A 19,128-nucleotide genomic window follows, 5' to 3' on the forward strand; every position below is an offset into this window, starting at 1 on the left:
CAGAATTCCAGCGACCTTCGTACCGCTTTTCCATCGGGGAAATATCTTGATGAAATCGTTTCCCTAGTTCATCGCCCACATCTCCCAGATTTTCAGGGAAAAATTCGAGATGGCAATGAAGAAAATGAATTTTCAACGACATTCGACAGCCCATGTTTTTGTAGCACTCCAGTAAATTAGACACCAACATTTCATAGTTTTCTTCTTTCCTATTACCCAAAATACCATACCACCTTAAATCATCGCCAAGCTGCCAGTTTGGAACATGTCAAATTATGAAACACTTCTCAAATATGTAAATCCGTTTCCTTCTTTATCTAGTCCCTTCACGAAATTTTTCATCAATCCAAGTTTGATATGCAGGATTTAAGAACCTTGTTTGATTGCACTAAAGCAGTGGTTTTCGACCTTTTTTTAATAACGGCACCCCTAAATAATTTATTTTATTTTGTGGCACCCCTACTCAATTTTCTGCCTGTTAGATCCGATTCAATCTCTCTCTCTCTCTCTCTCTCTCTCTCTCTCTCTCTCTCTCTCTCTCTCTCATATATATATATATCTCCAATATTCAAAAAAATATATTATATGATAGTTATTACAATAATATAGCTATAAACAAAATTACAATTCATAATACAAATTATATATAATAATAATTTTATTCTTTATATAGAGGTACTAAATAAACATCAATTATACAGATCACCACAAAATTAAAAAGATACTGTACACCTTTTTTAATGAAATAAACATATAAATTAAAAAAACTTAAGTTACTTAAACCCAAATTACGTGGCACCCCTGGAATGTTGTTGGGGCACCCTAAGGTGCAGCGGCATCCCGGTTGAAAACCACTGCACTAAAGGAACATATTTTACATTACATTTTCCTGGTATGAGCTCGTCCTGCTTTTCCCAATGTTGCACAATATAGTGTTCTTCTGTCGCATGGCTATCCCACAAACAGAAAAAAAACAAAACAAAAAAAAAAAAAAAAAAAACAATATTTTGTAACCCCCCCCCCCCCCCTGCAAACGAACAAGCAAACCGATAACCTTGAGATCACTGCATATGGCCCAACCGTTATCCTGGTATTTTATAGTATGTAGAACCTTAGGCAGGCTTTCATGACTTTCTTTAAGTCCAACTGAATGAAACACAGGAACTGATGAAATTCCTTGCTATCATGAAGCAAAACTGCTTTTAAACTTAATTTTGCGGCATCTATGAATAAACGCCATTCATTTGACTTATGCACGACACCTAGTTCTTTCAGAAGTCCAATAATGTCTTTGCAAAAACACATACTGTCCTCCATCGCAAAACATTTCAAAAACGTATGTATTTTTCGAAACACTGAAATCTTTGTTCGCGCTGTGAGTATATTCCACTGCTGTAACCTAGAACCTAACAGTTCAGCTTGTTCTTTCGGCAAATTTAAGTCTCGAACCAAATCATTCAACTCATCTTGTTTGATTAATTAAATGTACTTCACTACCTGAGCTTACTGGTGAAGTCGAGGCTTCCAAGGAAGCCTCTACTTCACCAGTAAGCTCAGGTAGTGAAGTACATTTACACTGAACTTTATCACTATTATCTTCCCCACTACTGTTATCCCAATTTTTTTTGGGGGGGGGCAGGGTACCAGCAAATTGTAATTATGTGGAACGGGCCGAATTGGAGAAGGTATATTTGGATATATTATAGCGTGTTTTCTTTTTTCAGACATACCAGATATATTTGTCATACATAAGTAACAATAATTAATGTGGTTAGATGGTTCTCGCCAAACCATAAGGACTGCAAAAGGTAACGCTTTGAGTTTGCCATGTAACCACTTCCTAAGGTTTGTCGTACAGGTAATACAGCAATTGTGAGGCGCCCAAGGCTTGTCTTAATCACCAATTTCACATCCGAAATAAAAAGAATAAGAAAGTTTTGTAATGTCACAGAGAATTAGCTTATATCTCTTAAAATAAATCAATGTCATACATTACTGGCAGATTATGCGAAATTGGCATATTTTGGCAAAAAGTAACTTCCTCTAATTTCCTCTATATTTAATAACTGTGACGTGATGTGAAACTATCATGGTGATTTTCAAAATCTACGCAGAAAAATTGGTTAAAAACAGCATTTAAGTTCTTGGAGGTAAAAATCGTGTTGGCTAGTGTTATTAACCTCTTTCATAATGATGTCGTTTGTAACTCCACCGTAGGGCGACTTATTTCGCAAAACTGGTGTTCCAAAACACAAACGACAACGTAATATAAAATAAGGTTTGATGTATTCTCTGATTTTACAATGGAATCGTAGCTTCTACTCTCAGAATCAATGGCCAGTATTTAAAAAAATACATTTAAGCGTGGAAAAAAACAAAATGTGAAAGTGGTTTCTGAACCACTATTGTGACATGCAAGTTAAAAAAAAAAATAGTTTCATATCGTACTTTTTAGTTCAATTATCACTAAATTTTACAATTTACCTCAACATATAACTGAATATAAACAAAAAGAAACTTACTTGCTGAATTTGGAGTGAATTTGTCCCGCTGTGCTGCGCATACAGCCAACAACCTGTAGCCAAGGTCAAGATCAAAGCCTTGCTGAGCTGCGACTCTACTCACCACCTGCAAAAAACAGGGAGAGCAAACTTCTGCATTATCTCACCTCGTATTAATCGCAATACTGATATATGCCAGTACACAGAACATTACAAAAGACCAAAGCTTTATTTATTATATTTGAAGTCCATTCTGATCAGCTTACATCAACAGTTACAAGAGATAGGCCGTGTGTACACATATGGTCGATGAATTAATGACAGTTGTATGAACAAGTTCGGGAGTTTAACCATTATGGCGAATGACCAATTTAGCCTTTGCCATGTGCATGGACCAAAGCACCCATTTAACGATTCTGTCAATCGAAGCCCATTCAATAACGGATTGGTGAAGTCAGAAGCCAGAACGGCTCTCCAAGTTTAAGAAGCAAATGTGCAATGTGTCAGTAGAAGTACATCATACAACCTATTATCATCCAGTAGGAACAACGTGTCAAAGGCCACAGCGAACCTATAAGTTGAAATTGAGATATATGTAGATAAATAATGTTTATTGAAATAACAATACAGAATACCTCTGCCGCTTCCCAGAAAGGTATTCTTTTGTAAGCCGCACAGAAATTCTATTCACTAAATTTGTTCTCTACTATAATCAAGTAATAGTGTTTTAGTTGATAACATTTAATATTTAGGCTCCTAGATGGCGCTGGCTGAATAGTCGTATACGCGGGACTGTTTCAGTTATGAAATAAAATACGGCGGTTTGATCTCATGGCTGCCAGTCATGTACATATCACAGTTGGGGCCAACTTGTCACATGACACAACCTTTTCGACACTTTAGAATGTCGGTGGCGACACACAGACACACGTGGATTATAAACAAAAACTACGTTTTCCACACGCTTTTTTACTCAGCAGAATGACAGTGCAAGTCAATGTTGCCAAATGCCTCAAGGTCGTGCAGTCGACTGTTAGCAGGTGGTAACGATATCATAAAGTCAGTTGTTGGATTTAAAAATAAAGACTTTGGTTTGTAAGTTAAATTATGCTAGCAGACAAAGGAAGATGATTATTTGATCGTTCATATTGAAGTATATTCCGCGAACAAAGCAATGCATGCTGAAAGTCTCCAACAGCACTCCATTTCAGTTGGAATAATGTTTTTCATATATGTACAGTAGTGTAAGAAAATAAACTCACACTTGAATTCAGGGGGGAGGGGAAGAGAGAGAACTCGTTTCCATGACTACAACGAACTCGTAAACAGTGCTGCGTTGTTATAAAAATAATTATGACAATTAACAATATAAAGAAATAATACCTTTCCGATACTTACTGTCAGGCAACCAATTAAGTTTTGTTCGAAGACTTTTTGGAAGGCTCTGCTGTCACTGCACCACTCTAGCAGTTCCCTAGCTGCACTCTGGAAGCCGGAAGCTGTGCTCAAAGCCTGAAAGAGTTTTCGTTTTAGTAAATAATCAAGAATCATCCACCAATTCTAGTAAATAACATTTATTTATTAAAGAATATTAACCATTATTTTTAAAAGATATTTTATATAAAATTCGGGGTCATGTCCAACAATTTTCTTCATCCCACGTTATGTGCAGCCTCTGCGGCAGAACAGGGGCAACGCCATTCGCAAGGGCACAGGTTCGATTCTACATGACGCCAGAAACATTCGAAGTTCGTCATATGAGACTTGCTGTAAATAGTGGTATTTTAAAAGGAGAGTGTGCTCTACGCCACACTCTTTGATGGGATTTGGAGCACTCCATAGCCCTCTATGCAGAGCTCAGAGACTAGCAGAATCCTTGACCACAGCAACTCCAAGTGGCACGGATGTTTCGGTGTTCTGTCGAGTACTTTGATTCTCTAAGGGCTGATGACATTCTTAAACGATCCAAAGACTCCGACTGATGATATTTGGGATGAAACTGAACGAAGACTTCAGGAAAAAATGCATTTTCAAGTTAATTATTTATTTTCGCTTTTGAAAACCGCCGTAGCCGAGTTGTCAGCGCGTGGGTGTATAAGTACACGTGCCTTGAGTGACCGGGGTTCAAGCCTGTGACTGCTGAATACGGTACTATTTCTTGTATTCTGTCTATTTTGTGAACTCCTGACCGTTTGGTCGTCCCGGAGTATAAACAGAAAATTTATTTATTTTAATCTTAAAAATTTCATGATATTTCGTAACTCTAAAAATCATTATATTTTTCTAACTTTTTGATTACATTAATAGCTAATGTAGCCATTTCTACCAATAAAAATAAAAACTCCTTAAGAACTTGGAGAGAAAGAAGGAAGGGAGTTATTCGGTCTCGCGCGGAGGAACAGACTTTTTCCATTTAAAAAGAGAGCGCAGACACGCTTGATTATTCTACGTTGTCTTTGCCATGCCAGTTATATGTGTATGACGTCAGAAAACTCCACGTAAACTTCAATACACGAATATGAAATACAGTGTAAACTTTCATTCTTATTTCTTTCTGATTATTTTTGATTCTATTTTACAGCTTCTCGGAAAACGTCACTATTGGTCGAGGAAAACAAGGACTTCTCACATATTCAGAACATCACCATCAGAGGAAAAAGGGGAGGGCTAGAGCTATCCCAAATCAAAATAATTTCTCCTCCCAAATTGTATCTTTATTTTATGAAGCATTAATTAATTTCTAAATAATTAAATTAATAAAAACAATTAAATTCTAAATAGTTAAATTAATAAAAACAATTAAATTCAAATAATTAAATTAATAAAAATAATGAAATTCTAAATAATTAAATTAATAAAAATAATGAAATTCTAAATAATTAACAAAAATAATTAATTTATAAATTAATTAACAGTCTCTTGGGATGGTTACTTCAGTTACTCTGGTGATTCCACGTGATTTTTATTTATTATTTTATTATGGCTGCATCACAGATACATCCATTAAAATAAAAGCTTCTGTTTTTGGAAATCACACTTACTGATTTCCAAACAAAGCAGCCACTATTCAGCAATCAACCAGCTTTATAAGAAACCGGATTAGACGTGTGTGTTTGGTAACTGTATTTACAATATTTGTAATGATTTCAATTAGTATACTTGAACGCAATTTGCTGCTTGTTCTAATATTTCGTCCAAGCGGTGTACGCACACACAAAAAAAAAAAAAAAAAAATATATATATATATATATATATATATATAAAACTTGTTGGTCCCTCAGGAAGAGGGACCAACAATAAGCTGTAGTCTGTTCAGAGATATACAGTATGTCTTTACCGAAATGTGACACACAACTGCAATTTTCCACTTCGTAAATTTTTTAAAAAAAGTATTTTATTCTAAAACATTTCTTTCATTTTGTGCTCGCTGTGTACATCGTGCAAAATCTAAAATCTTTATAAAAAAGAAGAAACAAAATGAAAGACATATACACCCAAGGAGATCACAATCTGAATTAGTTAAGCCACAATAAGTGCGAGGTCGTTCTCCACTGAATTCATGTTCATTTCTAAATCTGCGGAATCACAAATACCCTTACATTATTAAGCCGTCCAAGCATGAAGTATACGGAGGAGTCAAGTTCCCCAGATAAAAGGGCGGCCTGTTTTCTTTCTCTTTGCTTTTCTTTTTATCTGATGACATCTCCCATCGTCAAGTAGCTACGGGAAAAAGGTACGGATGAACTGCAACCGACGGGTCGGAGGTGCCGCTTCGCCCAATCGGCGCGTGCGAATCGCAATTTCACAGAAACCCCGTGTGTTCCAGTTCGCCAGTCGTCGACGTGACAGGGTGAAGAGACGGCCATTGGAGTAGCGGTCTTTGCAGGATGTCATATTGTCTTCTCTTCAACGCAGCCTGCCGATCGATACCGCTGACAGTCGTTGCTATAATACAAGGCATGACGGAGGGTGACCGTGATCTCATGGGACCCGTCAGATACCTCCACCATCGCATCTCTTACTTTCCCTCGTCTGTTGCCGTGCTCTCCTCCTCACCCACCCCCTTTTATGGCTGTTAGAAACTGGAGTTACAGTATGTACATGCGTGGCACAGAGACAGAAAAAGAGTACGTTCCGTGATCTGCTGTTGCCCGAGAAATCTTTAACAAACACTTCTGGCGGTCCAGTAAGACTAAAAACTCAACTTCTTTGACAGCAAAGACTTCTTGTTTATCGAGAAGCGAATAATTTTAGCTGCACCTTTCATATATTTATTGGAAAATAAATAAAATCTAACGTCCGATTCAACTTGGCTAGCGAAAGGTCCAAACTATGTAAAAAATGTTCGGTTAATGAAACATTGAACAAAAAGGCAGTTTGTTAATGGCAGTAACGTTTGCAAGTCGAGGAAGAAAGTGGCTTTATGATTATCCCGTCGGTTCTTAATTAGACCTGAAATTATTGCTCAAGCTGAAGGCTCAGAGAATCACCCCAACAGTTAATCACAACATACGCTGCTTGTCAGTGATTGAGTTTGTTTACGTTGGAATTTCTGCACGTCCATTACTGTTGAAGGGTCCCAGCGGAATGTGCGCACATAATGAGAACCCCCAAATTATCTACGACATCGTTATTTTTTTAAAGAATTTTAAGATACATTCCAGAAATTCATGCGCAGATGGAGAACATGTGTAAATGAAGCCGAAGGCGCGTATGTACTTAATGAGGTGGCCTACCAGGTGACCAGGAGTTACTTCACTCTGAAGCAATAATCCTCAGAATTATCTGGACAATATGAAAATAGTGACGTGGTCACCCAGAAACAATAAAGGGAGGACGAGGAAAAACACCCGCAAGATGGCGCCAACAACTAAATTCATTGCGCATTCTCAACCAGTTCAAAACTCGGAAATAATAACCTACGACAAAAATTAATGTATTTTGCTCTCGATAAATCATTTCTGCTGATTAAAACATCTTACAAGACGAAGAATATGCGCTAATTCTCTAAATTTAAATTAAATACCGAAAAACTGCTTTTTACTTCGATCAAAATAACCCTCACTATCTATATTTTTCAACTTTATACCTCACTCTGTTATTCACACCTACGTCACTACAGAAGTAGATCTATACACACCCTCATAAACAAGGAAATGACGTCAGAGAATGTGCACATCGCCATTCCAGTATTATATTCACGTTTTTTCGCCCTTTACAAAAAGATACGCTACTTAAGGGCTCCGTCAGATAAAATATAACAATTTCTTGTTATATTTTATCGCGAAGGAAATATAATAAAAAAAATTGTTAACGGAGTCATTACGATCCAAACATTGCCCGAGAATAACAGGGAGAAAAGTGTTTGGTGTAACCAAAATTAAAAACTTTTAAGATAATAAAGGCACTAAATCATACTGATAACGGAGCATTATTTATACGTGCACGTTTCAGGACCCGCATCGGGCACATCTGGAGAATAGTAAAATTTGAAAAACCTTGTGATTGATGATCACCTAAAACAAAGCTCGCGCTCCGAATTGTGCATCTATTGATTTCGAGGTTCACGTAATGTGCAGCGGCTAAAGCAGTGATCATCCGTTCTTAGCATGATGATTACGCCGAAGAATTTTATTTCTTGATCCGTAATTACACCGTATCAATTGTGTTACTTGTATGTCATAAAGATGAAGAATGGAGAGCGGGCCAACAAAAAACCAACCTACTTTTACACCTCAACCACCATTCTCTATTTGTTTCTGCCCCTTTAAAAGTGGTTTCTCTGCAGTCCATTATTCAGGTTTTTTTTCTTTTTCTTCCCTCGTGCTGTATTCTTGCATTCGCCGTAAGCCTAAGGCGGTGTTAGAGACTCGGGGTCACTATTGATTCCCAATAATGCCGATAGAGGAGACAATACTGCTTCAGACGATACTCCTGCCTGGTCACTTGTGCGTTTGCTAGTTTTCTGCTCCACAATTTCCTTTACAATAACTACCTACTCTGGCGCAGTTACCGATCATTGTACAACAGAAAGCCTTTCGGTGCCAATTAAATCGGCGTTTGTGCAGAAAAAGCGAATCAAAACACGAACAAGTTTAGGAATTTGTAACAGATTACACGCGTAAAGAGCATATAGCGCCAGAAATTTCTGAAAGTGTATTAAAAGCAATTTTGGTATAGATATTCTTCGGGAGTGAATACTTTAAAGGATAAGTTTCAATCAAGAATAATCCGGCTGAATTAATTTACTCAGAGGAGAAACCAACACGGAAAAAAGGTGGATTCCTATTGAAACTCCTCATCTTATTATCTCCATTTGATCATTAAACTTTAGCGCTTACGAATTTTAAACAACTTAAAAAAGTTTCATTTCCGCTTCCCGTCATCGGAGCTTTAGGAATTATTAGGCGGAAATTTTTCGGCTGTTTTTTCTTTATAATTGTTCTTTGCCGATACTATTGTGCGTCCGTAAAAAGGGTTTACGAATGCCACTCCCTACTTGGTAAATCTATCCTTTAACGAACATTGCTCTGCAGAGGAAAGAGCAGCGTGAGGTTTTCAAGAATTGTAGGTGAAAGCCTTTAGACGATTTTTCTCTCTCTCAAGACCTTTCTTCCGAAGGTAACAATGCTAATATGTCATCTGTGCCTTTACGAGCCGTCATGTTCAACCGCCACCCTGACACTACACTGAAAAGGAGGAGACAGACCTCTAATGATTTCCATACCACCAATTTTAAAAGGTGGCGAGAGGCTGCTTAAGATGTAACACTAATGATAAGGCCACTGACCTTGCAATAACCAGCTGAGAAAGACTTTGAATATGCGTACGTGCTCACGTAATAGTTATAAAACTGTCTTGGAGAATCCCCCGGGTGCAGTGGATTCTCCAAGACAGTTTCCAAGGTGCGGAATAATCTCACCGTTACCAGCGAGTTCCCTTCTGCAGTAAATTTTGCATATTTTCGTGATCGCAAGAATTGGGGAAATAGAAAAAGAAGAAATACTGATCTATTAAATGTACAGGGTTAGTGCTTGCCCTCTGATAATAATGAACCAATAACGTGAAAAATTAACAATAAAATTGGAACAGTGAAATTCGCAGAAACAGTTTTTATTTAAAACTCAGTATCATTGTTAATTATATCCTGGATAGCCGGCTAATGATCCCGCAATGAGAAGGAAATCGGGGGGGGGGGATAAATGTAACTATAAATAACTTAATGTTTCGTCTCGCTGAAAAATTCTGATGATTTGCAACTGGGAATTTTATTATTGCACTGTCTTAAAAGAGTACTTACATCTTTGATACATTGGAGTCTTTCATTTGTTTGTTGAATATGCCTTTCCATAGCCGTGGCCATCGCTGCCGCCAAAAATGACGTTCCCACACCACTCACTTCTGGTCAGATGGACGAAAGTCATCCATTACCGGCCCTAAGAACGAAATGGAATCAGTTCAAAGAGTCAGTCTTAGAAGATTCGGAATAAAAGAAGTACACAAAACAGATTCAGGAAAAAAGACAAGAAAAGTCTCAAATATATTTATTTCTCAATGTATAAAAAAAGAAACAGTTTCACTGTTTGTTTGTTTTTGTGAAGAACAATTTAATATAAAAACTTTCCACTGTCTGTTATTATCATCTGTAAATGAAGAATCTTCATCAGTTTCTTCGATGACAGCTGGAGTTTACATTATTAACTTTTGATTAATATATATACTGCCCTATCATCAATATCCGGACACCTGCATATCTATAAATAACTTTTTGTTTACAGGAAAACTGTAACGTGTGCTGAAACCTTTACCTTAATTACAGCCTCGAGTCACTATGGTATACTCTCTACCAGTTTTTTTGTAAATATCCTCCGAATTTTTTGCCCTTCGGCCTTCAAAGCGGCGACCAGTTCGGTTCTATTTCTCGGGCAGTCTCTCCACCCCCCCCCCCCCGACGATCCTATTCGTCCCAGAGGTTCTCTATAGGAGTGAGGTCACGTCTCCTGGGCTGGCCACAACTGTCTATGCTCCTGTTCTCAAACACCAAATTCGTTACAACACAAGCAGAATGACATGGAGCATTGTCCAGCTGATACAAGTATTGTCCTTTTCCGATGTGCTGCCACAGCATAATTAACGCATTACTGTCCAGGAGTCTCTAGACAGACCTCAGCATTCATAGTTTTGTCCAAAACAACCAATAGTCCCAGGTCAAACCATAAAAAACAGCCTCAAACAATTGCGCTGCCTACGCCAAATCTACTGTCAAGATAATACAGTCCCGCGCGTAGCTTTCTCCGACATGCATCACACTCAGACACGACCACCTGACTGCTAGACCACGTAGCGTGATTCACCATCCCAAAGCACAGCTTCCCATTGTCTACAATCCAAAAAAGGCAGGATTTACACCAAGCTAGAAGGCGGCTGCATTAGCGAGGTGACTAGTGACTTGTAGACGACAGCGCGACCGCGGCAACCAATATGCAGACTGTCTGCTGCACACTGTACCGGTGCTGACATATGGTCCAGTTATCTCACTGAGAGCCTGTGTGTGTGTGTGTGTGTGTGTGTGTGTGTGTGTGTGTGTGTGTGTGTGTGTGTGTGTGTGTGTGTGTGTGTGTGTGTGTGTTGCGACAACGTCGACCTGCATTCCGAGCGGATGATTCTTTGTAACGCTCTCCTGTCACGTTCCGTCAGCTTCGGAGGTTTTCCGGGTTGTTTCCATTTGGTGATCACATCACCAATCGTTGATCTAGGGAACTTCAATGCGGTTGAGATGTCACGCGCAGAACGATTGCTTATGTGGAACGATCTTCATTCACAATCGTACTATTATTTCCTAGAAGACCCGCGAGTATATTCATAGCTGTGGTGCTTTTGTAGGCCGTGACCATCTATCAAAGCAAGGATATCCCGATATTAATGGTAGGGCAGTGGAAATAGCTGCAGTAGGAAACAATCCCTTAGAGACCCAACAAAGTATTTATAGAGAAGAGCCTGATGAATACGACCAAATAAGCCGCACCAAAAGCACTCTAGAAAGTTTTATTATTACAAAAATTACAAAATTGTGCTTCTCTTAGACAGAAATTCCACACCGGATACTTATAAATATACAAATTATTATTTTGAATAGCAGCCAAAGCGTGCGCTTATATCTTTTATCGGGCATTTTTTTTTCTGTAAAGTAGGTTCACGGGCCGATTTTAATGTGTGGGATGAAAAACCCCTACTATCTCCTCCTGAGATCGGCTAACTACCGCGATTGAAAGGAAATTAAAAATTCGCCTGGCAGTCGATAGGAATCGAGCCTAGAACTCTCTACAAACGAATAGAACCTTCGTTCTATCTTTTTACTGCATACAAACAATCTCATTGAACACTAACTTGTTGAGATCTTTTGCAATCTATTTCTTCGCGATCGTAAAGTGCATGCCCCCCCCCCCCCACAAAGTTGCCAAATACTTAAGTGTATGTGAAATTTCGTTCGTTTGTGTAGGGAACTGAATGGAAGTGGGGGGAGGGGGTTCTGTTTGTTTCAATTTGGCAAGCTAACAAATATGTCTCCTGCGAAAGTAAAAACAGTTGCTAAAAGACAAGCAATTTAAAGGGATTCTTTTCCTCAAATGTTTTCTTTTCGGATGTTTACTCTGAAATTGTTGACTCTGCGGCTAAAATAAAGACAAAATATGAAAATAAAATAAACAAAACTTCAAAGGAACAACTCTGCATTCACGCGAAGAATCGTAATGAAAACAAAATATCCACCTGGATGCTATTCAAACAACTTTTCACGTATCGATTTCCAACACAGAGCAGGTTCTAAACATATGGGTTCAAACAGTTTTATAAATTGCTGAGCACAAACATAAGAAAAGAGCTGTCAGGAGTGTGTACAGGGTGGTTTCTAAAGGCACCGTTTTTTTTTTTTTTTTTTTTACTTCATTAATTCTTTAGTTGGACTCAAACAAAGTCATTTATAGTTGTGATGAGGGCGAAATCATTTTTCCCTACTGTTTTAATACCACACGGCCAAAGTTATTGTTAACTTATTGTTAATAAGTTAACATTACTGTATTGTTAACTTATTAATGCAGTATTGTTAACTTATTGTTAATAAGTTAACAATACTGCATTAAAACTACATTTAATCTATGATTTTTTTTCATACAATTTTTATGAAAAATTGTATGGAAAAAAGAAATAATGATTGCGGATTTCTATTTGTCCGATGTTAATGAAATTCGGAATCGGCTGGGCAAATATTTTTAAGAGAAACAAAATTTTATGAAAATTCGTCCACTGGGATTTGAGTTGTTACTTGCGGACGGACATGGTGAAGATAGTATTGTTGTATCGAAGCAGATAGCTTCGATACAACAATCAATTCAGCTACTGATTTCGGGCGTGTAGGCCTGTCCTTAATCTAACGTTCCAGTTAATCGCAAAAGTTTTCAATGCGGTTAAGGTAGTGGCTCTCCGTAGGCCCATAAAGCTTTCCCACACCCACGTCTTCAAACTGAAACTACAAAATTGCAGAATGACGTGGTGTAATGTCATTCTGAAACAGAAAATGCCCTCTCGACACTACTACAACAGTGTAAGCAGAGCAGATTTGACCATAATTTCAACGTACTACACAATATTTATTGTTCCAGAAATGGCGACCAATGGTTCAAGACCGAACCAAGAGAAACAACCTCAACTTTCACACCAGTTAATAACGTTCTGCAGTCATACACCAGGTCCAGACAAGGCCATAACCTCGAAAAACCGTGCACCATGATCCTTCACTCCATAACAGAGCTATCCAACGTACGTTCTTAATAAGTTGTACACGAAGAATACTCTAGTGCAGTGTTTCTCAATCTTTTTACTCTCGTGGCACATTTTCCAAAGAAGAAAAATTTCGCGGCACACCTACGTAGTCATAGAAGAAGAAATTCCTAAATTTCGCGGCACACTTGGAAAAATTTGCGGCACACTAATGTGACGCGGCACACCCTTTGAGAAACACTGCTCTAGTGCACAACCCTCCACCGATAAGTAAACAGTTAACGACAAGACGGAACCTTCTGGGTGATGGCACTCCACTAATAAGCAACCTTAGGGGAAGTGTACTGTTACTAATTTGAAGGCGTTTGCTCTGAAATGGAGTATTGAAAAGAAATATGAATCTGCATAAAGAAACAGCCGTAGAAATATGAGAAAGAATACCAGAATATGAACAGTCAGTTAAACGCTAATATATACAGTAGTGCTCAAAAATTGCATCACCTCATTTGTTAGATTGTTTTTCCTTATACTGGCAGCCAATCTTTAAGAAACAACTGAAAGAATATAAGTACAGTAATAGCAATTCACGTATGAAACTATTAATTGCAAAAAATTTTACTTTTATGCGTTATGGGTACAATGAAATATACTATGAAATAAGTACATTTCTCCAAAATAACAGCAGGTTACTTTTGGTTCATATAATTACAAAAAGCAGCGATTTTTTTCCCCATTACTTTGCTCATATTAGGACGACAGGCAACTAAATAACCAAAAAAAAAAAAAAAAAAAAAATGCACTCTAATATTTAGTGGGCTCACTCCTTGCTTTTATTGCTGCACATTGTTGTGGCATCGACTGGATACGGTTCTGAATGCCTTCTTGAGAAATCTCGTGGTACCAAACACGGATTAATGTCTCGTGCAGCTCTCTAAGTGCGTTTGGTTACTTTTGCATTACTAAAATAGACATTTTCTTTCAACAGCACAATAACACGGACTGTTCCCAGGCCATGTTATTGCGCGAATTGATTTATCCTTCAACCATTTTTGCACTTGGACAGTAAAGACAGCGAAATAAATTACATTTATTTAAGGATGAGTGGGGCATTTCATAATTTTAAAACTTTTGCTAATTTTATGAAGTAGTGCTCACGGTTTTGGCTCTATGACATGGAGGAGAGTCGTCCTGAAAAATGCAATTGGCAACATTCCCATAGTGATCTCTAATTGTGGGAAATAATTTCGTCTCAAGAATGTTCTTGTATATCTCGGCATTCACTGTATCCTTCACAAATTCAAAATGACCACTTACTCTATGTAGAATTCAGCCCCGTACCATTTGAGATGCAGAATGTTTCACTGTGGAGACGATACAGTTAGGATGAAATTCTATTCCTCTTCTCCGTCTAACAGTCTGCTGGACGTTCGATGCATGCAAATTGAATTTTGATTCCTCAGAGGAAACACATTTCCATTGACCTTCAGACCAATTAGCACGCTCTTTTACCCACTTTAGACGCTGGGCTTTCAGTTTTTATGTCAAAAGTGGCTTTTTTTAGACCAAATGTTACTAAATCCAACGAAAAAAAGGCGTCTACGTACTGTAGCAGTACTTGCCTTTACTCCTGTATCCTCCTTCTTCCATGATGTTTTAAAATCTGAAAATATTCGTGGACGTACACTTCCTTTCTTTTTGTTTAGACTGCCAGTTTCTGATAAACTGGCGCCTCCGTAGCCAGGTGGGCAGGAGCAGCAGTGCGTAGCACACGCTTCTTGATAAGACCAGGGTTCGAGCCCGTGCCCACCAAATACGGAGGATGAGGCAAGGTCAGGGAATGACCACCGCATATCCCCGGAGACCTTAGCCTTGGTTGCTAATGCTCCTAAAAAAAACCAAATAACCTGATAAATTTTCGTAATAAACATGCGGCTGTTGATTGATTGCAATGAATCATTTCAGCTATTTCATACGTATAATGTCCCTTTACATTCAAAGCAGCAGCAACATTTTTACTAAATGGTGTTAATTCTGAGAACTTACATTGTAATAACACAGAATACCAAGCTCGGAGCACATGCACTGTATTTATACTGCTGATAGGGTGATGCAATCATGTATGGCACATGACATCTAAGAGAGTTTGAGAGGGATGGATGATGCAATAGGGTGATGCTATAACAAAACATATATGATATATTGCCAACTTGCACAGAAATTCCATGAATACTGCAAGTGATGCATTTTTTTGAGCACAATTGTACATCTGCTAATGCTTTTTTTTGGGTATTTTAATCCAAACAAATAATAATACTATTCTTTATTCATAGAAATGTAGGACACGATTCCCGCTACAGGCAACCAGAGGAATCTAACAATTAAATGGACACATTACATTCAGTACATAGAAAACTATGTGGGTACACAGCAAATATATAAAATACATAGAAAGTGCTAATAGATTATATAGAGCTTATATAACTTCTCCACTAATGCTGGTGTCCCCCAAGGTTCAGTACTTTCCCCCACTCATTTCCTCTTGTATGTTAATGACCTTCTTCCATTGAGTGGAAATCCTATCCATAGTGTTGCCGATGATAGTACGTTGCATTCCACTTTACATTTTGAGAAAACTTGCTCTGCTCAATCAGCTTCAACTTCTCGAATATCCGCTACCTTAAATGCAGATCTCCAGGTAATTCTGCAGTGGGGCAAAGACAACTTAGTTGCTTTCAATCCTTCTAAAACACAGTCTTGTCTTATATCTTGCAAAAAGGATTCTTCTGCTCCTATGCTTATCTTTGGTGACACTCGATTTCTAGGCAACTTGATATATCTTTTTTGGGGATTACCCTGACTTCTAATCTCTATAGGCACAAGCACATTACAAATATTGCTTCATCTGCTTCTAAAAAACTTGGTTTTCTGTTTCACTCTCGGCGTTACTTTTCTTCCAAACAGTTGTTCTGCTTCTAAAAAACTTGGTTTTCTGTTTCACTCTCGGCGTTACTTTTCTTCCAAACAGTTGGTCACTATGTATAAATCAAATCCGCCCTACCATGGAATATTGTTCCCACATCTGAGGCGTTTCTCCAAAAACCTCTCACAAGCTTCTAGATTTCATTCAGAAGAGGTCAGTTAGGTTAATTAATGACTCCTCTCTAACAGAGTCTCTCCACTCGCTGTCTCATAGACCTACTGTTTCTGCAGCATGCCTTTTCTTCAGATATTTCCATGGGCACTGTTCTTCTGAATTGGCTTCTATAATTCCCGCTCTCTTTCAAAACAGTCCAAACACATGCCGCCACCAGCCAACATCCATTTACTGTACAACTTCAAACTCACAGAACCAACTTTCATCTTCCTCGTTTGTTCATTAAACTGCCATTTTCTGGAACAACTTTCCTTCATATCTATTTCCTGAAAATCGCTCACCCTAAGTGAGCGATGAGAGAGGAAACTGGATAACTAATTACAAAAAAAGAGTTGGCAAACCATAAGATGGAAGCTTGTTTAGGAGACCTTTATGCCAAACACGATAGAAAGCCTTTGGGATCAACTGCTTGTGTTTCACGGTACTTTTCCATTAATTTGTCCATAAATCAGTAACATAAGCCAGAATATCACCAGTAGATCGACACTGACGGAATTCATACTGGCGATAGTTTCTAGGTAGTTTAAGAGTAGGCGGCTAATATATATTCCTCCATAGAGGAATAGATTCCTCCATTACTTTAGAAAGAGTAGAAGTAATTGCAATGGGACGATAATTGGATGGGAGGGATTCGTCACCCTTTTTAGGAACCTAGCTGGATATGAGGAAATTTCTGAGCAGAAGAAAAAACACCTTTGGAATAAGAAAGTGAAAAAAGGCGGTAAAGAATAGGAGTAAGTTCAGGAGCACAGGTTTGGAGAACAAGTGGAGAAACACTATCAGGACCTGAAACTTTCTTTGCATCAATATTCGTCAAAATCCTTCTGACATCCTTTTGACGGAAGACCACAGGAGGAACTGAATGGAGCGTGCTAGGAATGGTGGGAGGTGTTTCACCACGGTCATTAATACACGAGTGGGAAGAAAAATGGGTTACTAGCAGGTTAGCGTTATCCTTGGCCGAAGTGAGAACAGAACCGTCTGGTTGTGACAGAGGTGGGAGCAAAGATGGGCAAAAGCTGCGACCAATAGCTTTGGCAAGAGACCAGAATGCTTGGCTACCATTAGGGCAAGAAGAAAGTTTTCTACTCTTAGCCTGTTCAAAATCTAATTTGGACTGATTAATAACTGCTTTCCAATTGTTGAGAGCTTTGGTGTACGCAGAAAATGAAACTGAAGAACTGGAAACAAGCCAATTACGATATGCAGCATTCGTCTCCTGAACGGCCTTAGCACATTTACTGGAAAACCAAGGTTCAGATAAAGGACGAGATTTTAAAGTGGAGTGGGGACAAAGGATTTCATTCCTACAAGAATAATTTCACTAACACGATCTAAGCAAACGTTGACATCAGACGTTTTTAAACAGTAGTCCGACCGAGGAAAAGAAGAAAAGAAATCTCGCAGGTCATCATATTTTGCATTCTTGTAATGCCAAACAACAAGAGGTTAGGAATAGCCATGAGATAAAGGCTCCATTGGAGAAGAGACAATCACCAAGTTGTGATCTGAGGTGCCTAAAGGACCACTCACTTCGACCGTGTACTTAGAAGTGTTGTTTGTGAGAAAAAATATCGAGCGTGTTGGCTGTATGGGTGTTAGGATTTTCCGGTATTCTTGTAAGTAAATGAACAATCTGTGCAAGGTCATTAGTAATTGCAAAAGCCTCAGCATCTCGACCAGCTGGGTCGGTGTGAATAGAAAACGGAAGCCAACTGGGGTTGTGAACATTAAAATAACCAAGGAAAATTACCTCACTGTTAGGAAAGTTAGACTGGAGAAAGTCGAGATGCAAAGAGAGGAAGTCGAAGAGCTCCAAGTGATTAGTGCAGTTGGGAGAACGGTACAGCCAACAGATGAATTTGATACAATGAGGTAGAGTGATTTTAATATCAGAGAAGGTCGAAAAGAGGGATTCCAAATTATCAAGTCTCTCCAGGGAATATCGGAACAGACATATGCACAAGTACCACCTTTGGGGCGAAAGGAATCATACAACGAATAATACAACGAAATATACAACGAGGAGTAGTTGAATCAACCGATAACTGAGATTCCGTCAGAAAAAGTACATGGGGTTTGGCAGACTGTAAGTGGAAATGGACATCCTTGAGATTAGAATTGAGACCACATATATCTGTAAAATGAACTAGGAAGTGTTTGGCCGTTTAGATCTCTTCGCACATAAGCTTACTGTATTAGTTTGACAATGCACGGTGTATTCAATAGAAAGAAAAAGTGGGGGGGCAATGCTATATGAAGTAATGAAATTTGAATATGGCTTACACATGGTAAGAATATTCTCAGAACCTTGACATTACATGACTTCGACAATGCCCCCCGCATACACACTACTCGGCCTCCCTCCAGTCACTATCTGGCAGAGTAGAGATAGCAAGATTATACACTAGCTGATCCGGAAGCCTCCTAAAGAGTTACGAATAGGTTCGGTCCGGTGTACTAACTAGCGGCCGGCCTGCGAACACCGTTTCAGAGCTGTACACTCAAAAAAATGTAAGGAGGTTTGGATCTCGCCATGATGTTGTAGGTTGACCGATTGAGGGATGAGTTCTGGGCTAAAGATGTCCTCATTAATTCGCGTGTGTGTGTGTGTGTGTGTGTGTGTGTGTGTGTGTGTGTGTGTGTGTGTGTGTGTGTGTGTGAGTGAGAGAGATGATGTCTCCTGCAGCAAACTGC

At 38.6% G+C, this 19,128-nt stretch overlaps 1 protein-coding gene across 1 annotated transcript in view; it reads right to left on the reverse strand.

Annotated features, from left to right (window-relative positions):
- Nucleotides 1-19,128, reverse strand: part of LOC150081696 (zinc finger MIZ domain-containing protein 1-like) — an 811,610-nt gene that overhangs the window by 572,261 nt on the left and 220,221 nt on the right. Inside the window, exons 3-5 of the mRNA XM_090378811.1 lie at nucleotides 9,802-9,937; nucleotides 3,900-4,013; nucleotides 2,523-2,628 (exon numbers count right to left, since the gene is read on the reverse strand). Of these exons, the coding sequence (XP_090234937.1) occupies nucleotides 2,523-2,628; nucleotides 3,900-4,013; nucleotides 9,802-9,864 (283 nt within the window). The 5' untranslated portion in view covers nucleotides 9,865-9,937. The remainder of the gene's footprint in view (nucleotides 1-2,522; nucleotides 2,629-3,899; nucleotides 4,014-9,801; nucleotides 9,938-19,128) is intronic.

This window comes from Mastigoproctus giganteus, chromosome 8 (assembly GCF_048544385.1).
Source record: "Mastigoproctus giganteus isolate SK-2022 chromosome 8, ASM4854438v1, whole genome shotgun sequence".
NCBI lineage: Eukaryota > Metazoa > Arthropoda > Arachnida > Uropygi > Thelyphonidae > Mastigoproctus > Mastigoproctus giganteus.